The sequence below is a fragment of the Canis lupus genome, chromosome X (assembly GCF_048164855.1).
Source record: "Canis lupus baileyi chromosome X, mCanLup2.hap1, whole genome shotgun sequence".
In the NCBI taxonomy this organism is placed as follows: Eukaryota; Metazoa; Chordata; class Mammalia; order Carnivora; family Canidae; genus Canis; species Canis lupus.
This window is the reverse complement of record NC_132876.1, coordinates 68,701,256-68,724,511: the sequence shown is the minus strand read 5'-3', so window position 1 is coordinate 68,724,511 and position 23,256 is coordinate 68,701,256. Positions and strand designations below refer to the sequence as shown.

At 45.5% G+C, this 23,256-nt stretch overlaps 1 protein-coding gene across 1 annotated transcript; it reads left to right on the top strand.

Moving 5' to 3' along the window:
• The first annotated feature begins 1,683 nt into the window (after positions 1-1,683).
• GCNA (germ cell nuclear acidic peptidase) lies at positions 1,684-23,026 on the top strand. The gene is made up of 11 exons (XM_072815921.1): positions 1,684-1,703; positions 3,900-3,951; positions 11,210-11,256; positions 11,644-11,680; positions 13,441-13,523; positions 14,170-14,523; positions 15,782-15,857; positions 18,872-19,016; positions 20,228-20,366; positions 21,656-21,860; positions 22,186-23,026. The coding sequence occupies exons 2-11, from the start codon at positions 3,902-3,904 to the stop codon at positions 22,538-22,540; spliced, it is 1,491 nt and encodes a 496-aa protein (XP_072672022.1). The 5' UTR covers positions 1,684-1,703; positions 3,900-3,901; the 3' UTR covers positions 22,541-23,026.
• The last annotated feature ends 230 nt before the right edge of the window (positions 23,027-23,256 follow it).

Below are 23,256 nucleotides of genomic sequence, written 5' to 3'. Positions count from 1 at the left end.
AATAATAATAAAATTTCAGCTCATTTACCTCCCAAGCTCTGGGTTGTGACCCTCAAAGCCCTAATGTGGATAGTTGTTTGTTTACTAAAAGGTCAGGGGAACAGGGTGGAGAAAGGTGTCCAGTAGCCTAATCAAAGGTTCTCACCCCTACCCTCTTTATATGTCACGAATATGCCTCCCTTCTTTTCAGCCCACTTTATCTCCTCCTGCCCTCAATCTAAAGGAGTTGCTTGGGCATCTGGGATAAGGTCGGGTAACATGATTCGATTCCAGTCCTAAGCCACTTTTTACTTGAAGCACATGCCTCTTAATATTAACTACAGCTAACATCAAGGTTCTTTGCCCAAACCTCTGAGGCACACAGTTAAGTAACCCCCATTTTTACAAAAAAGGCTTGTAGAAGTAAACTTACAAGTTTATTGTAGAGATTTTTATTTGTTTATTTTTATTTTTTAAAGATTTTATTTATTTATTCAGGATAGACAGAGAGAGGCAGTGACACAGGCAGAGGGAGAAGCAGGCTCCACGCAGGGAGCCCGACGCGGGACTCGACCCAGGGACTCCAGGATCGCGCCCTGGGCCAAAGGCAGGCGCCAAACCGCTGAGCCACCCAGGGATCCCAAGAAATTGAGTTTTAATGACAAGCCCCATTTAGGTAATTCCCGATCCATTCAGAAAGTACCGTTATATACGTAGGCAGTTTGGCGCTTAAGAGTTTAGGTTTTCTTTTTAAGATTTTATTTTTGAGTAATCTGTATACCCAACGTGAGGCTCAAACTCACATCGGGCACTTCTGGAGTTTGAATCCCAGCTCTGGCACTTTGTAGCCATGTGCTGATCCCTGTAAAATTAGTTGCTAACATTTGCCTACTTATTAAGGCATTTTAAAGTTTAAAACCACATAAAACACTGGGAACAGTGCCTCGCATGAAATAAACTCAGTATTATTAATATCTTTAAATGCAGAGAGGTTTTATTTGTATTCTGTTGGCTGCATGTTTAAATTATGAAATGTCCGGATGTCTGCCAGAGAAACGAGCACCTAGAAAGCATTTTACTTCCCTGGTGTCTGTTTTTCTTGGTGTGTTCGGAGTGAGTGCCAAAAAGCCCTCTATCTCCAGGATTTGGAGGATTCTGGAAGCAAACGTCATAGTGAAGTGTTGCCATGCACTGTTGGATCGATGCCTTGCTCTTATCTAGGGGTCTAGGTGACACCCCCACCCCCACCCCACCCCCGCCCCCACCCCCGCTCGGAGTAGTTTGGGAGGGCAGGCAAACAGGCTTAGAGGTTTGGGTGATTCAGGCAAGGAATGAGGCTTGCTTATCGCGTTCTCACAAAAATGAAACTTTGGGAAGATTCAGCCCAGTTTTTCTCTGTCACCCAAAAAATTAACTTAGGGATCAGCAAACCACAGAAACCTGCCTTGGGGACCAGAGCTCTGCATGAAATGGCGCTTTCCGTGACAAAGCAAGCAACACCCGTGGAAGTGATACACTTGACTCCGGAAGCACTCGGGCTGGGCGCCAAACTTGAGTTCCTAGTCGCGAGGTTTAAATTTGCCCCGTGACCACACTGTGATAGGTGGGTACAGGTCCACGTCAGTTCCTATCCCCCACTGAGCCTGGGCTCTATAAAAGGTCTTGCGCCCGGCTTTCCCTCGCAGTTGCTCGAAATCTCCAGTGCTGTTTGCGACTAGCTGGAGGTGAGCAGCAGGCAGCCACACTAGAGGCAAACCCGCCTCTAGCGAGGCGGCAGGAGCAGGTAGGTTCCTGGCGGGGCCGAAATGGGTGCCGAAGTGGAAACAATCTTGAAGCTCATCCTAGTTCAGTGGACTTCGTTAAAATCAGGACCACCATGTGCCCTGACTGTCCATGAACCTGGGGACTGAGATTATGGCAAAATATTTTGCCGGTTTCCACTTTTTAAAAATGCTTTCAGAAGAAGCTATTTTATTTTATTTTATTTTATTTTATTTTATTTTATTTATTTGTTTGTTTATTTATTTATTTATTTATTTATTTATTTATTTATTTATTTATTTATTTATTTATTTTTTGCGATAGAACTCTGCTAAAGCAAACATGAGGAATGGCGGTGTGGAGATCCCGCTGGGGGAGGTGGCGTGCTGTTGGGAGGGGGTCATCTAGGTCTGAGTAGTGGAAGACTGGCTGGCTGAGTGAGATTGGGGTGTGGGGGGAGGTGGAGGGCTGGTGAAGGCATAGGGGTGTACGATGCCTGGTCCCGAAAGGCCGGTGGGCCGATTGAGGTCAGAGTAGGGGGGTGGAAATGTGGGCACATGGAAGGTGGGTAGGAGTGCAAGCGGTGGGTGAGGGGTGCCGTGAGTGTAAGCTTTGAAGCTGGATTGGTGTAGCATACAACTCGCTGAGGGTGGGAGCGAGCAGGGGTCTGGGCGGGTTGGTGTAAGGGCTGTAAGGCCACGTGGAGCTGGGGAAGGCGGAAGGTGGGTGGGGGGTGGGGTGAGTGGGGGTGTCAAGGCGTGATTGGTGCAAGACTGGCTGGGGGTGGAGTCTGGGCCTGTTGCTAGAAGACCTCCTGGGGTTTGGGGAAGGGGAGGAGGGGGGAAATGGAGTGAGTGGAGGTGTCAAGGCCTGATTGGTGCAAGACTGGCTGGGGGTGGAGTCTGGGCCTGTTGCTAGAAGACCTCCTGGGGTTTGGGGAAGGGCGAGAGGGAGAAGGGGAGGGGGAAATGGAGTGAGTGGAGGTGTCGAGGCCTGATTGGTGCAAGACTGGCTGGTGGCGGAAGTGTTGGGGGCGGGGTCTGGACCAGAAGAGGGAGCTGGGGTGTGGGGGTGAGTGGAGGTTTGGAGGCCATTTTGGTGCAAGGCGAGGCAGAGGCAGAAAGCGAGAATAGGGAGATAAAGACATTGAGGGAAGGTGGAGAGCGGTTGAGGGAGGGGGTGACCTAATCCGGGGTGTAAGACCATTGAGAAGTGGGTACGGGAGGCGGAGAGTAGAGGTTAGATGGTGGAATATAGTGCCCTGGTCTGTGTAAGACTGCCTGGCGATAGGAGTAGAGAGGTGGAGGGGCGGGAGACGGTAGAGGACTCGAAGCCTGAAGACTTCCTGAGGCTTTATGCAGCAATAGGAAGAGTGCAGGTGTGAGGGAAGTGGCGGGCCAGTGCGGACGTGGGGAGTGGGAATCCCCTTTGGGGGCAATATCCCTGGGCCAGGGACTAGATATTGGGTGCTAAATCCTTACAATAGGAGGAAAATTTCTCTGGGAGCTGATAAATGAATGATTGTCTTCCTTTGCACATCTCTATAATGTGGCGGTTGGGGTGACTGGACATCAGAAGCTGCCATGTGCTTTGGGCTTTTTTTTTTTTAGGTTTTATTTATTTATTCATGAGAGACAGAGCGAGAGGTGCAGAGACACAGGCAGAGGGAGAAGCAGGCCCAATGCAGGGAGCCTGACGTGGGACTCGATCCTAGGTCTCCAGGACCATGACCTGGGCTGAAGGCAGCGCTAAACCCCTGAGCCACCTGGGCTGCCCATGCTTTGTGCTTTCTGATTGATCTGCAAAAAACCTTGGCAGGGCATGGTGGGAGAGGTGGTGGTACACCCTGTCTCTCGTTTTCTCCATCCAAGAAAAGCCTGCAACAAACATTTAAATACATCTTATTTCAAAAGCAAAGCTTTGGCTTTAAATTAGGGTGACTAGGCTGCTCAAAGATATATGCAGAATGTAGAAATGGTGGTTCTGGGGGCGCCTGGGTGTCTCAGTCGGTTTAGCAGCCAACTCTTGATCTGAACTCAGATCTTGATCTCAGGTTTGTGAGTTTAAGCCCCACATTGGGCTCCATGCTGGGCATGGAGCCTACTTAAAAAAAAAAAGTTGGCTTTTCTTTAAAAAGTATATTTTTGTCTTGACTATAGACATGGACATGTCCGAAGAAGCCGGCCAATCTAAGATCCAGGATGATGATTGGTGAGATTGGAAAAATTCTGTTTTCTCTTAGTTTAATCCTACTTGTGTTGGCAAAATGACTCTCAAAAAGTATATGTTTCTTTCATTTCAAGTCTGCAAAGTGTATAACTTGGTTAGTCATAAAATGAGAATTGTAAAAAGGGATCTTAGAATCATACAGGAGTCCAGCCTCTTACTCAATGCATGAATCCTTTATATAAAGTCTCTGTTAGTGGCCAGGAGCATACAACTCCATGAAGCGACACAATGCATTGTTGAGTATGTATAATTTCTAAAAATTTCTTCATTCAAATGAACTTAAAACTTAGGTTACTTCCATCCCATTGTTCACAGTGCTGCCCTCTAGAGATACACAGATGAGGTGTTTTTTTTTTCTCCATGTTAAGGAGGTGTTTTAAGATAGCTGTCTTACCTCTTAAGTTTTCTCCCCTGAAACACTGCCCTGATTTCCTCCTTCACAGGTAAGCTTGTAAGCACATAATAAGGGAGAAAGTAGAAACCGTAGAACAGAGAGTCTGGAAATAGACCCAAATACCCAAATATAAAAATTTAGCTCATGATAAAAAATGACATTTCAAATCAGTGGGAAAAAGATGGATTCATCAACAAATAATTTGAAGGTAATTGGCTGACCATTTGGAAAAAAAGAAGAATTGGATTACTTTATCTTCCTTATAACAAAATAAATTACGCATGGAGAAAATATTTAAAAATAAAAAGTGAAATCACTAAAAATGTTAGAAAACCAGGTGGATTTAGTTTCCAATTATTTTGGGAGGGGAGAAAGCCCAATTTTGATATCCCACAAAAGCATAAAAATGACAACTGGAAAAGTATTCATATTACCCATGATAAAAAGCTACTTTTCTTAGTCAACAAAGAACTTTTACAAATCAACAATTTAAAAAAGGTAAACACATGAAAAATGGGCAAAAGATATTAAGAAGTAGTTCTCAGGGAAAAAAATACATTTGGCCCATAGACATATTCAACTTTACTTACATTTAGAGATGAAAAAAATTTTAACAAGATACCATTTTTTGTATATCAGATTGGCAAAGATTTAAAAAAATCAGTAATAACTGGAATTGGCAAATTTGTAGGAGAACAATTTCTTATAGCCATTGTGGAAATATAAATTGGTGCAACTTTTTTGGAGGGCAGTCTAGAAATAATCAAAATTTTAAATGCCCATGTCCTTTGACCCAGTAAATACTAGGACTTTTTCTTTTCCCGTTAGAACAATTTTATTTCTGTATATACATATTCACGTATACTCAAGTGCATAAATGTGGTTTTGTCATACATTCTTTCTGTGTATTCACACTTAACTTTTTCTTGATGCCTTTCCCATTTGTCCCCATAACTCATGTTTATTTAATCATATATAGACATACACAGGCTGATTTGGACTTTGTTCAGTTCTGGGGAAGAAGGGTGTATGACTTTATTTTAAAAGCTGTGTGCATTTGACTTGTGCTGGTATGTGCTTACGTTTAAGAAGAACTTTCTAGAAGAATAAATAAGACGTTGTTTATTCCTGGTGAGTGGGACTCTTGAAGGAACAGGGACAATGTGTTCCTCTTCCTCACTCCTCTTTTCAGTATTCTTTATCACTCAGAAAACTATCTGGTAAACATTATAACAGGATAGTAATTAAAATGAAAGGGATTAGAAAAGGAAGGCAGTGAACAAACATTGGAAAATACATAAATAATAAGAGGAAATGCTAATTGCAATGTTATGTGCCTATTAAATGAGCAAATGAGAAATACTTAATCCTATTCTAGTAATGTTGCTGATCTAACCCTTTGAAAATGATGACGCACTTGTACCAAGAGCTATAAAATTGGTCATACTTTTGATGAATTTGACTTTTGGGTATCAACTTTAGGGAGATCCAATTTATAAAAGTAATTAAATGCGCAAAGATGCTTGTTGCAACATTCAACTGAAAAATTAATGTGTGTTATCAAAAATGCACAGGGTAAAATACTAAGCTCTCTCCCTGACCCTCAGTCACTCCCAAATAGTGCCCTGAGTGGATGGTTGGCATTAGTTCTCCTGAGAAGTAAACTGACAGTCTGGTTTATTAGTTGGTCACTTGCACATTTGGTTAACAGGAGTCATTCCTCTAGCATTTGATGAAGAGTTGAGAGACCTGAGTTCTGGAAATGATACCTGTGAAGACCAGATCCTGGAGTTCTGGTTGGAGATTGCTCTTAAGGCTGGATAGTGACCAGCCAGGCTCTCCACCCACCCTTGCTGCAAGTCGGGATCGACCATTAAGGTTTCAGGATCTGGGCATTGTGTGTTCATTAATGCAGATGACACTGTTAGTTTTTTTGTGTGTTCGTTTTTACTTTGGGCTGACTCCAAACCTCACATAACCTTCACAGAAGGTTCGCATAAATGGGCATGCATAAATAATTTTTTAAATGGAGAAAATTGTTGGTAAGATCTCATAAGCAAAGTCTTTTAAAAACAGGGTTCTGTGAGGGCGTGGGTGGAAAATAATTAAAGGGGTCCTTCGAACCACTTTTTGAGATTCGTCATTCTTTTATTCAACCAAATAGTCGAGTAGTGACTTTGTACTGAACAGTATGAAACAGGTATACTTTTAAATCCTTGCATGGTTTACTGTCTGGGATGAGAGTTAGAAACATGTAACCAATTTGGGGAATATAAATAATAGTGAAAGGGAATATAAGGGAAGGGAGAAGAAATGTGTGGGAAATATCAGAAAGGGAGACAGAACGTAAAGACTGCTAACTCTGGGAAACGAACTAGGGGTGGTAGAAGGGGAGGAGGGCGGGGGGTGGGAGTGAATGGGTGACGGGCACTGGGGGTTATTCTGTATGTTAGTAAATTGAACACCAATAAAAATAAATTAAAAAAAAAAGAAACATGTAACCAAGCCATTACAGTATAGTGTGATAAATGTAGTGATGGGGGAGAAGTACATGATCCTGTAGGAGAGCAGACATTATCTTGTTTAATTTTCACAGTACCCTATGAGGTAAGTGGTTCTTTTTTAAAAACTTAAGATATATTTATTTTAGAGAGTTGGGGGGCAAAGGGTGGGGGGAGAGAATATCTCAAGCAGACTCTCCAATGAGCACAGAGCCTAGCGAGTGCTCAATCTCACGACCCAGAGATTACGATCTGAGCTGAAATCAAGAGCCCATCCCTTAACTGACTGAGCCACCCAGGTGCCCCGAGATAAGTGGTGGCTTTACAATTGAGGCCCGAGAGCATAATTTATAGAAGTCTAGGTGAGAGGTGATGGTGGCTTAGGGGTAAGGTGGTAATAGTAAAGTTGGAAAGATTGGAATGAATTTAGGATATATGGTAGTTTATCAATTCTGAGGGGTTTTTTCCCCCGCAGTTTTGAAATTGGTATGCATCACATGTTTAATAGCATGTCATCATTTGCTAGTGTTTTCTTTCTTAGAGGTACATATGCCTTAGGTTAGGTGAGTTGTATTCTAGAGGTAGAGCCAATAGATCTTGCTGATGGATTTGATGTGAGAGGTGAGAGAAAGAGAGAAATCAGGGGTGATTGGTTTATGTTGCTGGGTGGATGGTGGTGCCATCAGCTGAGATTGGAAAGTGTCCTAGAAGAACAGGATTGAGGGAAGAAATCAGGAATTCTGTGTTGGCTCTGTGATGTTTCAAATCCTTAGTAGTAAATGTCTAAGAAGTTACACAAACAATAGGAGTTTGGTGGAGAGTTTGAGGCTGGAAATATAAAATTGGGGATGTGGGGTCTAGGGATGGTAGAATGAACAATCTAGAAAAGAGGGGACAATAGCACAAAACAGTATAGAAAATTCCAGGAATAAAATCCTTGAGAAGGCTGGAGGGAGATGAGATCCACGGTGCAGGGGAAGGTTTGGCTGGAGACCATGGTAGAACATTGTGTTCATTGTTAACTCTGGAGAAAAAGTCGGGCATAGTTACAGATAGGATTCGTTGGTGGGAGGACGAGGCAGTTTCTGTCTGATGGTTTTATTTTCCAGGGACTCATGAGACAAGGTCATTCACAGAGTGGAGGAGGTTTCTGCAGGTTGAAGGCAGAAGTACTACTGAAATACATACTGTAAGGGGCAGGGGACTGGTTTTCATTAATGAACCAAAGCCCACTTAGTACCCTCTGATAGCCTGGCTGCTCACTAGTCTTTTGTAGCCCAAGATTCTTTGTTTTGTGAATGCTACAACAAGATAGACAAGCAGAAATACCATATTTTAAAAATTACCAGGGGCAACTGAGTGGCTCAGTCAGTTGAGTCTCCAACTCTGGTCTCGGCTCAGGTTGTGATCTCAAGGTCCTGGGATAGAGCCCTGTGTCATCAGGCTCTGCAGTCAGCATGGAGTCTGCTTGATATCTCTCTCTCTCTCTCTGCCCCTCCCCCCATGTGTTCTTGATCTCTCTCAAATAAATAAAATCTTTAAAAAAATTAAAACAATAAAAATTACCATTATGCTAAGTTAAAAAGAACTTGATCACAAAAGCAAAATGGGTCACCTAGTGGGCCAGCTATTGTAGGTGCTCAATAAACATTAAATGAACAAATGGATGAATGAACCACAGATGTACCCACATTTCATTATAACCTTTTCAAAAAATTTTCAATAATTACCAAGGGAATATGGATGGGCCCATGATAAAAATAAATACAGAAGCATCTCTGGTGAAAAGTGAAAAGTCTGCCCTCACACATACCTGCCCTCCCATTCTTCTGCGGTAATAATGATTGATGTTGGTTCTTCTAGATCTTTTCCCCTAGTCCTATACAAGCATACACCCATCTTTATGGTGTATGGGCCCAGTTTTAAAGGGGAGATCTTCTTTGGATCCTAGAAAGTTTTTGAAGGTTCTTGAGTCATATATTTTCAAAGCTTCTAATGTGATTTCTTAGTCCTTTTGTGGTAGGGTTCTGGTGAAACCAACTGGCTTTTCCCAGGTGAGTATGTTCTCTAATAACCGTGACATCAGCTTTGCAGCACTTGTGAAGGACTTGTACTCCTGGCGGCAGATTTTACTTGGAAAAGGTACCTAACCAAACTTGCCTCCTTTTTGACTATTTCTTCCCTAGAACTTTCCTTGGACTGCTTTTCCCAATGGTTACTATCCAACCCAGAATTCGATGTTTTATCTTCAGGGATTAGAGTGAGAGTCTCCCTTGTGTGACCTTTTGTGGTATGTCTCTGATCCCTCATTTCTTTCATCTGACCTCTAAATGTGTGTGTGTGTGTGTGTGTGTGTGTGTGTGTAACACAAAAGTATGTAAAAAGATAGATATGAATCACGTTTTAGTTTGTATATGATGCTGTATGCTGTATATGGATAATAGGTTTCGAGGTAACCCCGGTCATGCTTTGGCCCATACCTGGGAAACCATACACCCAGCAAGAGTTTTCTTTGCTGATTAAAAAAACAAACAAACAAACTTAAGGCCTTCTACCAAGTATGTCAGTCCAGTGTACAGTGATTGATAAATGAATAGGGATCCCTGGGTGGCGCAGCGGTTTGGCGCCTGCCTTTGGCCCGGGGCGCGATCCTGGGGACCCGGGATCGGATCCCACGTCGGGCTCCCGGTACATGGAGCCTGCTTCTCCCTCTGCCTGTGTCTTTGCCTCTCTCTCTCTCTCTGTGTGTGTGTGTGACTATCATAAATAAATAAATAGGGATCCCTGGGTGGCGCAGCGGTTTGGCGCCTGCCTTTGGCCCAGGGCGCGATCCTGGAGACCCGGGATCGAATCCCACGTCGGGCTCCCGGTGCATGGAGCCTGCTTCTCCTTCTGCCTATGTCTCTGCCTCTCTCTCTCTCTCTCTCTCTGTGTGACTATCATAAATAAATAAAAATTAAAAAAAAATAAATAAATAAAAATAAATTATTAAAAAAAGGAAATTGAACCAAGGGGGTGAGCCAGCATACATCTTGAAAAAACTGAAAAAGGTGTGTAATCCATCCAGTAACCAACCTCAAGGTTAAAATGAGAGCCCTCAAGAAGTGGTTAGGGTTACCTTGACACGTAAAACCTTTTAACTGTTATGTCCACCTTCTTTAGCACTTTTAGTTTCTTTCCCATGTGAGCTCTGTATCGCACTAGCTATTGCTAAAATAACCTATGTTAAGTCCTAGATTGTAGCTGGGCTCCAGCACTGAAGTGATGCTTACTGCAGCATAACTTGTTGGAGCCGGATCGTAGATCCATGTCATGAAGTGGATATCCATTCAGCTGCAATCTGGAGAGCTGAGGGATCCCAAGCCAGAATGCGCTTTGGTGTCACCTCAGGCATTATTGTGCAACTATTAAGGGGCCAGGCAGCCTGCCATGGGAAGGCCGGGAGAGGGGGTGGAGGGGTGAGTGCTAAGGCCTGTGGCATGTTATTAGGGGGGAGCAAAGAAGCAAGAGACCCCAGCATCACAGTCTGGAGCAGTTGCAGCTTAGAAATCACCCTTCATTTGCTTCCTGAGAAATGGAGTTCAGCATTTGTCCTTCTGATTTTTACCTGTAATCTCTTCATCATTGAGTTCTTTCACCTGTGGCCCATTTCTCAGAATTCACTTTCATATCTTTGTTTTCTTATTTTTTCTTAAAGATTTATTTGTGTATTTTGGAGACAGAGAGAGTGGGGGTAGGGAGGGGCCGAAGAGAATCTCTGGCAGACTCTCCACTGAGTGCAGAGCCTGATGTGGGGCTCCATCTCACCTGAGATCACGACCTGAGTCAAGACCAAGAGTTGGACATTTAACGGACCAAGCCCCCCAGAGAACCCCTCACTTTCACGTCTTTTTTAAAAGATTTTATTTATTTATTAGAGACAGAGACACAGGCAGAGGGAGAAGCAGGCTCCATACAGGGAGCCTAATGTGGGACTTGATCCCTGGTCTCCAGGATCACACCCTGGGCTGAAGGCGGCGCTAGACCGTTGAGCCACCAGGACTGCCCACTTTCACATCTTTTAAATAGAAATAAATGACTTGGCAGAAGACAGGCTTCTTGCCAGTGGCCGATGATAACTAACATTGTTTCCCTGTCTTTGATTCTGCAGTAAATACTGAGCACCTTGTTGCTTCTAATTTTTCTTCACCTCCCCTACTGTGATGTTAATTTTGTAACTCCTAAAAACCTTTTGCATTTCAGAAACACTGATCGGTGGTTCTCTCCCTGTGAGATTTGGACTGTGGGCTTGCCGTTTGAGGTTAATTGCCTTCCTTTATAACTGTGTATGTCTCATTTTTTGCAGTTGCATTATTACTGTGGACTCAAGCAGTGATGGAGAATTTGAGCCCTGTAAGTAGAGTCCCCTCAAAGCATCAATGTCCATTTCAAGGTGTAACTTAATCCTGTCTCTGTGGCGATGACTGAAATGTAATTTTGGACATTTGATGTAAGATGAACCAGGGTTTGTCTCCCCCAGGGTCTCTCTCCAGATTGGTGAAATGATTATTTCCCTGCTGTTAGGAGCAGAGGCAGTTCTCTGTGCTCGCTTTCCAGTTTGCTACCTTGACTTTTTCATTTTAGGCCTCCTTTTATTTCCTTGGGGTAGGGGGGTATTTAAGAGTCTCCCATTGATTTTAACCAGGCCTAATTTCTGGACTTTGGCTTTAGGGAGTTAAAGATGGGGGTAACCAGATTTTTACCCTGCTTCCTGACCCCCTCTTTTTTTCTCTGATTTAGATGCAACCAAAAGGAAGGAGCAGAAGGGGAATGTCAGGTGAGTAGGAAAAGTAGTGAAATTGGACATTTTTTGAGGGATGACATTGTGGGTAAGAAGATTTGAGAATAAACATCCTGCTTCCTCTGCACACTGTTCAGGGTTATAGTGGGTATCTGATCTCACAACCAGGTTCAAGTATTAAGTTCTTTATGTCAGGCTCATTAACTAAATTGGTCGGTTTCTTCCTCAGAATGCCTTTGTGATGATCTGTCTTCTAACTTGCCTTCTCTACTCCTTTTGCCCTTATGGGCCAAAGGGGTGTTGCCCACCTGCCGGACTATAGGAGGTGCTAAGAAAAATTACTGGAATAAATCCAAAATAGGATGCTAGTTAAGTGATGTGTCTACATTGACTCCTTGAATTACCGTAGTGGGTTTGTTGAGGTATGGCATATAATAAAATTCACTCTTCTTTTTTTTATTTATTTATGATAGTCACAGAGAGAGAGAGAGAGAGAGGCAGAGACATAGGCAGAGGGGGAGAAGCAGGCTCCATGCAGGGAGCCTGACGTGGGATTCGATCCCGCATCTCCAGGATCGCGCCCTGGGCCAAAGGCAGGCGCTAAACCGCTGCGCCACCCAGGGATCCCAATTCACTCTTTTTGACATACAGTTTGATGAGATTTGGCAAATGTATATGGTAGTGTAAACAGCACAGTCAGAGATGCAGGATATTTCCATCATTGTCATTCATGTTTTACTTCTTTTTAAAAAAGATCTTATTTATTTATTAATGAAAGACACACAGAGATAGGCAGAGGGAGAAGCAGACTCCATGCAGGGAACCTGATGCGGGACTCAATCCTGGTACTCCAGGATCACGCCTTGAGCCAAAGACACATGCTTAACCACTGAGACATCCAGGTGTCCCTTTTATTTTATTTCTTTTTTAAGAGATTTTATTTATTTGTTTGAGAGAGAACAGGTGGAGGGAGGTGCAGAGGGAGAGGGAGAAGCAGATTTCCCGCTGAGCCGGGAGCCTGACAGGGGACTCGATCACAGGACCTTGGGATCATGACCTGAGTCAAAGACAGATGCTTAACTGACTGAGCCACCCAAGTGCCCATTTTTTATTCTTTAATTTTTAAATTTTTGTAATTTGACAATATTTTTTATTTTTCATTTTTAAAAAGATTTTATTATTTTTTTAAGTAATCTCTACACGTGGGGCTCAGTGAACCCTGAGATCAAGAGTCACATGCTCCTCCGATTGAGCCAGCCAGGCACTCCTACAATATTTGTGGGTAGCACAGGGGTTCTGCCGAGTTTGGCTCCTGCCCAAGCAGTCTGTCAGAGTGGTGCTGGTTTTGGGTGCAGAGAATGGTACCCGGGAGAAACCTCCCCACTGTCAGGCTGAGTCTCCCAACTCTGGCCCTCTACCCTTCTTGGGCAGCTAGATCAAAACCCTCATAAAGAAAGCTGGCAATTAACTAATGGAAATCAGCATTTCCCTAGTCCCTTTCTGCCTTGCACCTGGACTGCTAGAACATATGCCCTCTGACAGCCCATTTCACTCAGTACTTGACAGATAACCCCTTTTGAAAGGATTGAGACAGATGGAATGGTTTGGTAGAAAGATGGAAAGTCAGGAATAAGGATCAAGCAGTTCCAACGAAGGGGAACAGAGTTATCACAGGAAACAAGCCAACAGACCATTTCTAGGTGACCACATTCACGGTAGAGGAGTCAGGAAAGGCCGTGGAAAGAAGACTGCGGTGCTTATGTTTGTCTTTGGTCTTTCCCTGTCCCATCCCTCAGCTATGTGGTGATTGACTCAGACTCTGAGGATGAGTACTTCAGTGATAAAGTGAGATCTCACATATCTGATGTGAGCAGCGAAGGTCGGTATACTCCTTACTAACTGAGGGAAGTGGCTGAGCTCTGCAGCCCCATAACATGGTGGTTTTGGGATACAAGGCAGCAAATGTTCTATTCTAGCTTTTCCCTTGTGGCTTCCACTGGATGTGGATATGGCTGGATTCCCCACCCCACCCTGGTGAATTTCCAGACACAGAAGCAGCTGTTCTTGCTGGTTTAGACCTTGGCCATCCCCCTCTGTAGAGTTCTTACCTACCAAGCAAGCGCTATATATGGGGCCCTAGGGTGGGAAGGGTGGGGAGAAAAATCAGGAACTGACACTTAGGAAGGTATGAAGATCTCTCTTCTATCCCTCTCACCCGCTGCCACGACGCTTTTCCTCCTGTGTGTGGGAATGACAAAGCAGGGAGGGGGTTAGGTGAGAAATGTGGGTTCATTTTTTCCAGCCTGTTGGAGACTTAGGTAGGTGATGGGTCTGAGTCAGCCCACCGCAACTTCTCAGGGGAACCCTTGCTTGCTCCAGCTAGCTGTTTGTCTTTACCTTTCACTGTTATCCTCATATTTTCTAGAGATTTTTGTTTTTCTCAGAGCTCAATAATCTGAAGTTGAGTGTGTGGCAGGGAGGTGGAGGGAATATATTTTTATGTGATTATGTCTCTTGAATTTCAGATGAGATTCTAGATGTGCTCTCTGATAATGAGGAGCAACAGCGTCCTGCCCAGGAGGCTCCAATACTTATTACTGATGATGATAGTAGTGATTTTGAGGGCCCTGTGCTGATAATAGATGAGGATTCGTGTGATCAGGGCCAAGCTGCCTCAAATGGAAATGCGATGGATATCTCTGATGTCTTCCAACACAATTCATCTCATGGTGTTGGTGAGCCGAATCTTGGTGAGAATCTCTGCCAACCACCAAATGTTGCTGAGGCTACAGTGGAGATTCCAGATGAAGAGCCTACCCCTGTGGTAGAACAACCAAGGAAAAGGAAGAGTAAAACCAAAAATATATGTGTGACACCTGGTAAGCCATTCAAATCAAGGATGCCTGACCTACTGAATATGTCTCGCCCCCCAAGTGCACCAGCTGTGCCTGCCATGCCTTCCCCCTGGATAGGTCTGTCCTGTCAAGTCTGCCTGTCCTGCCTACCAACCTTATTGCCATTTCATCTTTTTTTCTTTTCTTATTGCCATTTCAGCAACTTCCTCATGGCTGAGGGAGACAGCCATCCCATTGAGAAGGATCTTTCTGGAAATGGGAGAGGAACACCCACGTCTTAGGATTTGCCATTCCCTCTGCCTGGCATGCTTTCTCTCTGCACTTTTTTGTCCTGAGGAGATCCCATTTTTCTTGGGGCCCAGCCCACTTGTCAGTTCTTATAGGAAGCCAGACATCAGAGATGCTCCTCCCTTCTGGGTCCCCAAAGTTCTCAGACCCCATCTCTACTGAAGCACTGATGACCCGGTTGTCTTAGAATATGTTTCTGAAGCTGTCCCCCATGTAGACAGTGAACCTCTTGATGGGGCAGGACTCTTACTCATTTTTAAGTCTCTCCCAGGGTCTACCCTGGTATTCACATGATAGATGTCTAATACTTTTTTTTTTTACATAAATGAATGAATGACACTATTGTTACAGAAGTCTCTGGCTAGAGCAGTTGGCAGTATATGGGTGCTAACCAAAGATGGAAAGATTTGGCTTGTTTATTGAGTGGAGGGAGGTCTTGCCTAGAATCTGAGCCACTTCCTTTTTTTTTAAGATTTTATTTATCTGAGAGAAAGACAGCAGGAGCAGGGGATGATGGGAGGGGCAGAGAGAGAGGGAGAAGCAGACCCCTTGCTGAGCAGGGAGCCCAATGCGGGGACTCCATCCCCGGACCCCAAGATTATGGCCTGAGCCGAAGGCAGATGCTTCACCAACTCAACCACCCAGGCGCCCCTGAGCCACTTCCTTTGAGCAAGTGTGTGAGCTATACCATAACATTCCTTATACTTCATGTGCCTCAGTTGCCTACAACAGCCTAACCTCTAGCAGCATGCTCATGTAACCTCATTACATGCCTTGTACCTATGACGGACTCCTACCTGGTGTCCTCTGCTAGCAGCTCTGGGATTCATGTAGGAAGAATCGTTGACACGGACCGATGGAGAGCATGTAGACTTTAGACAGTTTCTGTATGGTGCTCTGGGTGTGGCTGTGGGGGCTCCTCCCAGGTGTACCTCTCTGCCAGTTGCTTGATGGGACTGATTTTCAGGGTACAAACCAACTATTGTCTTTTCAGCTGTGAGAGCATCCAAAAGGCGTGCGCCTTCGCAGAAAAAGCCTGGTGCAGGGAAAATTGAAAAATCCAAGCCTGGGTATGTACAGTTTATGTTAAACTGCATGGGAATCAATTGTACCATTGTCCTGTGTTAAGCAGTCCACTGGGCTTAGGGGAGGGTCTTCAAGGGGATGAAGGAATCTGGTGGGGGAGGGGGGCAAGGTTTCCATCCCTGAATTGGGAGGGGCATAAGAGCAGCAGCAGGAGGAGGAGGAGATAGATCCCTGTACTTTCTCCAGCCAGGCCAGAGCCCTTTTGCTCCCACAGCAGCTCTGGCCTTTCCTTTGTCCTTAAACTCAGATCAAAAAATGATATGTAGCCGAACATGAGACTTTTCCTCAGGCTGAATACTGCCTGTCGGCATGAAACCAAAGTGAATGGTGCCAAGATGGTAAGAAGGCAGAGTGGACATGTTCCCGTCCAATGGAATTGGAGGGAGGGTGGTCAAGATCGCCTTCCAGGTTTTCCTGGTGCTTTGGCCACATCCAGTTACTCCTACTCCCTGTATGTGTTCTTACACATTTCAAAAGCTTAAACATTAGGATGACGTAGATAGCTTGTAGTTCCTTTATCTTTATGAAGCTAGATGTAATATATCTATGTAATAGAACCTGAGAACAACAGATCATTTAGCCCAAAGACATGTCAATACTGAAAGGAAGCTAAAAATGAACATGTTTTTTGTTTGTTTTTGTTGCATTCAGATTCCAGGAAGTTCTCATCTTTCCTCTTAAAAATGGGATGTAGTAAGCATAACGTTCTTTGTTCTAACTTGCATCCAGGACTAATAGATACTTAGATCTGAGTTATCTTGTGAAACAAGGGATGTATTCGAAGGACTGTTGATTTTCTTTTCACCTGTATTCTGGAACAATAAATGTATCTTAAAGCGAGGAGAAGGACAATGTGTCAGGCATGGGGGAGGGGGACAGCAAAGCAACTTGGACCCAGGCAGAGAGGCTCTCTTTGTTTCTGCACCTCTTGCTCAGTGAGGCAGCTGATGTAGTTTTATGTTAAATGATCCTTTTGGTAGTTCTATCTTAGATGGATCCCTGTTCAGCAAAGTGTCTTCTCTGGATTCCTAGATGCACAGTATATAAGCTGCTTTTGCCTCTAGGTACACATGCCTCAGGTAGCACCTGGGTTGCTTGGCTATGGTGTGAGCAGAGAAGGCATATAAGCTGCCCCTTGGTGTCATCCTCGGCATCCTCCAAAGGAGGCTAGTCTGTTAGGATGCCTCACTGTTGCCTTGGCGCTTCCTGTGGCAGCCTGTAGGCTTCCTGTTGTGCTTCACATTGTTCCTGTGTAGGCTGCTTGCTGGTCATAGTGTCTGATGTACCTGCTTGGAGTCTGGTTGGGTCCTCTGATGTGGAGCCGCTCTGCCTGCAGTGAAGTGGTACAGAGATATCGAGGGGAAGGCGGGCTAAGCCACAAGGCCTGCTTGATGTCAGCGCCAACCTGGGGGGGGTCCCCATTCTCTGCTGAGGCCTGCAGATGGTTTGGGCTTTCGCCTGCTACCTTCTCGGATGCAAATTTGCTTTCAGGACAAAGTAATTTGAGGCAGCTGGCATTAGTCACCATTATTGGGCTTTGGGGTGAGGACCCCTACTTTAAGCCGCCTTGGCCTGGTTTGGTTATTTCCTCTCCCAACCCCAGCCCCCTCACAGATGGTTTATTTTGTGACTTAGCGGTTCACAAGTGTCCTGGCAAAATCTTAGTCTCCAGGGTTCTGTGAAGTCAGAAACTCCACGTACCTGTGTCTGCTCCTGTTTTATCTTTCCGGCCCTATGGGCTCATCTCCTGGGACTTGGGGGTTGTTGCGGCCAGGAGAAAAGGGTGCAATGAACAGTTATTACAAATGTTAGTCCTTCATGCACTTAGCACTGTTCTTTATGCATTGGAATTAGGCCTCAAACGATGGAGCAGCAGTAGTGGTCAAAGGGGAAGACCCTGAGATTGGGGTCCGAAGATTCAGTGTCTCTCTGAGCTTTGGGCTATCACCCAAACCCTGGATCTTGGTTTCCTCATCTGCCAAGTGGAGATCATACAAATAGTAATCACTTCTTTGGAGGGTAGCTGTTAGGATTAAATATGATCACACAGAAAGCAGTTCTCTGCACATGAGGAAGCACTACACAGATGGTAGTTCTCAGGAGAGGTGGAGATGTGGTCATTCTCAGTCTCATGGGCAAATGGGTTGTGTGCCCAGGCATTGAATCGAACTGTGGGGAATCACACTTCCTTTCCCAAGAACATTCTACTTGCTCGATTTGGCCATGGTGGAAATGGTAGCTGGAAACAGAGCTTGGGACCTGGTTGACCCCAAGGCCTTGAATGGCCAGGCCAAACAGTCGGTACAAAGCTGGGTAGGGACAGAATTGGGATGTGGCCTAGGAAAATGAATCATAAGTGTTGGGATAGGGGGAGAAAGAAAGAAAGCCTGGAGGTAGGAAAGAGAGAGGAATGCTCTACTAGCAAGGCATAGAGGGGTGACCATGGGGTGCAAAGGAGGGCTGACTGGAAAAGCTGATGTGAAGGAGATTGTGGTCTTCTTTTTTTTTTTAGATTTATTTACTCATGAGAGAGACAGAGAGAGAGGCAGAGACCTAGGCAGAGGGAGAAGTAGGCTCCTCACAGGGAGCCTGACATGGAACTCAATCCCCGGACTGGGATCATGCCCTGGGCCAAAGAAAGGCAGATGCTCAACCACTGAGCCACCCGGGTGTCCCGAGATCGCGAGCTTTGTATCCTATTTGAATATGGGGTGGGGGGAGAAAGTGGATTTGGAAAGGCCTCTGAGGTTTTCAGCCTGGTAGAACAGAAAAAGTCTAATGACTAAACACGTGGAATGGAAGATGTGCTCAGGTTAATTGGTTGGAAATGTGTTACCTTAGTTTAATATCTGCCCCAGGAGAGAAGGGAAGCGAGATGGTGGATACAGGAAGAGGGCCCAGGGAGTTTTCTGAGTCTCCCTCCATATGACCTGTGTGTGTGTGTTTCTCTTTTTTCTTCCTTTAGCCACACACAACTCAGTTGAACTTACTTTTGCAGGAGGGCTATGTGCAAAATACCTGGATGTTTCTTGCGTGACCTAGAAAATGCAAAGCAGTATTCTGGAAGGAATTTCAAGCAGAATAAGGACAGCCTGGTCCAGAAGATCTACGCCCTGTTTAACAGTTCGGTCTTTGATAAAAAGGTATATTTGATGAATAGGCACTGGATGAGCCCCAGATATATGCTCTTGGGTGCTGTGAGGTGTGCCGATTGGATATTTCCTGCTGTGGAGAGGTGTCAGCCTCGATGGAAAGATGATGTGTGCATAGGTGAAAGAAATAAGAGAGTGTCTGTGGGTAATCATCTGTGGTACAGACTATTACCGGCACGGGAGATCAGCAGGGGCAGGAAAAAAAATCACTGAGAACCTGAGTGGTCAGTAAATAAGATTGCCTACAGGAAGTAAGACTTCTGGTTCTTGAGGGATGGTAGGTGGAGAGAGCAATAGTGGTGGAGGAGAGGGCGTGTGTTGATCCTTAACTATCTAGAAAGACAGGCTTTATGTTGAAGAGTAATGGGAAGGAGCTCTGTGACCCTGGGCAAGCCCCTTTCTGCCTCAGTTTGCCTCATCTGCAAAACGGGAGCAATGATAGTATCCGCTGCTTCACAAAATTATTGTTAGGCCTTGGGAAGGTAATACACCTGAAGTACTAGAACAGGGCCTGTGACACAGTAAGCAATACAAGTTGGGCCATTCCTTGGTCTCAAGAGCATAGGACTTAAGTAATGGAGGGCCTTGGGCATCAGGTTGGTGGAGCTTAAATTAAGATCAGTAGGCACCACCGCACAGGGATGTGATAGGACATGAAGTGGCTGCTGGGAAGAACTACCTTGTCCAGAACATGGGGTGTGGACTTGGAGAACTTGGAGGTGGAATCTAGAGCCTTGGCGGTCATTAGGGTTTTCAGACTTAAGTATTTCCGCTGATGCAACCATCTGCCAGGCAAGTCCTCCAATCTTTCTAAGGGAAAGTGCCTTTGGGGAAGGCACTCCTCATTCCTCATGACTGTGGTGTTACATCCAGTGGCCGATCGGGGGACCAAGGTGCATGTGCAATTTCAGCTTCCTGCTCTTACACATGGGGCTCCACCTACCTACCTCAGCAAGTTTGCACTTCTCTCCTTGGCTGCCCCGACCTGTGTCCCCAGGCAGGGCAGTGCAAGTCCTGCATGCCTGTGCCCTCAGCCCTTTCCCTTGGGTCCCAACTGCCTGTCTGTTGTTTTCACCTGGGCTTCAACCTGGCTTTTATGCTCCTTGGGATGTTTCAATTTGTGGAGCTCTTGAGTGAATAGTCTTTGGTTGACTTAAAACTGCTCGCTGACTCACACACTCTGCTTGCTGTTTTGTTCCCAGCTGCCTGAGAAGATAGATATTGGCTGGAACAAGAAGATGCTGAGAACTGCTGGCCTATGCACCACTGGCGAGACCCGTTACCCGAAGAAGGAGCGTTATGCGAAGATTGAGATTTCTCTGAAAGTCTGCGACTCTGCAGGTGACCAAGGCAGCTTTCCTTGTGGCACAGGCACAGGTTACTCTTAGGAGCTGGTCTTTTTTGGCAGCCTATGCCATAGCTTTATCTGTCATTCTGGGTAGAGAGGCCTGCTGGACATTGCTCCGAGGACATTATATTTTTTTCCTAGAAATAAAAAAAAAAGATTTATTATTTATTTAAGAGGGTGAGTGGTGAGCATGAGCAGGGGGAAGGGCAGAGGAAGAAGGGAGGGAGGGGAAGGGGCAGACTCCCCTTTCCCCCAGAGCGCAGAGCCCAGACCCTGAGATCAGGACCTGAGCCGAAACCAGGAGTCAGAGGCTTCACCGACTGAGCCACCCAGACGCCCCTGCTCGGAGGACATCATCAGATGTCTTGCCATCCTTGAGAATCCACTTGGCCATCTTTCCATTGGGCTAACTCTCTCTACAGCTAGCTCCCCCTTACCAGCGGTAACATCTCCGTTCACCCAGTAACTGAGGTTCAGGACCCCCCTCCCCCCTACCTTGCTTAGCTTAGCCAGTCACCAGATCTTCAAATTGCTCCTCCACCCTTATTCCTTTGCCTCCACCCAGACATGGGCTCTTGGCACCACGCTCTTCATCTTGCTCTGTTTGGTCTCCAGCACACTGCCATGTCGCTTTTCTGCTTAGACACATAGGGCTCCAGAGTGCAGAGCCTGGCTTTCCAGGCCTTCCAGTCTGCCTCCCCCCACTCTGCACTCTGCTTGGCCATGTATGTCTCTCAGTATGCTGCTGCCAGCTGTACTCCAGCCAAACTTCCCTTACCTTGGCTTTCAGAACGTGCCACACACCTTCCTGGCCTCAGCCTTTGCTCACATTTTTTACTGTACCTAGAATGGCCTTCCAGACCTTGCAGAGCCAGCCAGTTGTCAAGGGGTCGGCTCAGATCCCATTTTCTCCCTGGAGCTTCTCCTGATCAAACCCTACAGCCATGGCCATGGATCCCTGCTCTGTCCACTTCTGTTTATGGAGGGTGGAAACTGGGGCTTGGCTGGATGTATTTCTAGCAGCATCCCACAAGAAGATGAGCACGTTTGAGCTGTTCTGAAAAGACATGCTCACCTAAGGTCTCTGACGTCAACAAAATCAGTTGAAGTGGGTAGAAATGTTACTTTTCAGTCCTGGGAAGCCATCACTTCTGCTTCCTTACATAGGCTTATAGGAAATGGCTTTGTGTGTGGCATGGGCTGAGAGTCTGGGGGTAGTTGGTTAGCAGACTGGAGCGAATTGTTTTAAGTGCTATGATTTTTTTTCGTAACCTCTTCCAAGACCGACTCCGGGATACTTTGATCCATGAGATCTGCCACGCAGCCTCCTGGCTATTGGATGGCGTCCGTGATTCTCATGGTGATGCATGGAAGTATTATGCCAAGAAATCAAATATGGTGCACCCAGAGCTGCCCATGGTCACCCGCTGCCATAACTACAAGATTAACTACAGGATCCACTATGAGTGTACCCGGTGCAAAACCAGGTAAGACCCTTGGCCTCAGATTTTTCTTCAGTGATGCTTTCTACCACAGCCTTCAACTATTTCCTTGTGATTTTGTTAGTACGTGGCCAGCTGACTTGAGTGAACCTTCTCTGTTCCTTTCCACCTCTTCTTCCTCCATGCTCTCCTATGTGGAGCCAGCTTGGCCTGCTGCCCCTATTTAGGTGTCCCACCCACTCTGAGAGGCCACAGGAAGAGTCTCAATCTGGGCCCCAGGCCAGCAGCTCAGAAAACATGCTGAGGTGCCTGTGACTGATATCATGTGATATCACGTGCCTTTATCATGTGATGTCTTTTTCCTCCATAGGGTTGGCCGCTACACCAGATCCTTGAACACTGATCGCTTCATCTGTGCCAAGTGCCAGGGACCTCTGGTCATGCTGCCGCTAACTCGAAAGGATGGGACCCCTATTGCGCCCCATGTGAGACCCTTTGCTAAGTATGTGCAGGAGAATTATAGAACCATTAAACATGAGACGGAAGGGATAAGCCATGGGGATGTGATGAGAAGGCTCAGCAAGGATTATGCCATTAGGCAAGGGCGGCATCGGGATCAGGATCAGGATCCGGATCAGGATCGGGATCAGGATCCGGATCAGGATCAAGATCGGGATCAGGATCAAGATCGGGATCAGGATCGGGATCAGGATCAGGATCATTAAGATTATCTGGGAGTGTATTCATGTGGGCTGAGCACCCTACTGCTGAGAAGTTTTAGAAAAATATCTTTGTTTCTGCTAAGTGACAAATAATAAGGCTTAACCCTTTTCATTATAGCCTCATACTGTTAGTGATGATTGTTCTTAAGCAAGGATTCTGTTGCTAAGCATTTTGTATCCTTGATGGTACTCACAAGCCCTTTGGGTATATTACTTAGATTCCATAGTTTTAAGACATAGAACATAAGTGCAAAAGGCAAACTGCATTTTTGGGAGGGGTGGGTGGAAAAAATGAGAATGATGCTGGGAAGAGAACCAGTTTTAAAGGCAGCATTCTCAGGACTGGGGCTGCCAGCATATATACCTAGACATAAAAGACATGTTTCATGAGTTTAGTTGCTCTTGATATTGAGTAAAGCCATGTAAGCCAATGTAACCATTCATTAACCCACCCCCCAAAAAAACTAATAAAATGTTTTCTGCAATTTACTGGTTAACGGAGTCCATTCATTGGCAGCCTGTGCCTAGCACAGAACAAACCCTCAGCTCTTTTTGTCCAAGACCCCGGATGTCAGAAGTTGTCCAGAACGTGTCTGCGAGAGCACTCTGGGCCGTTCCACTGTTCTGGGTTTCTCCCTGTGTGACTGTCCCTAAGCACCTCAGTGCTTCCTGCATGGAGCCTGCTTCTCCCTCTGCCTATGTCTCTGCCTCTCTGTGTT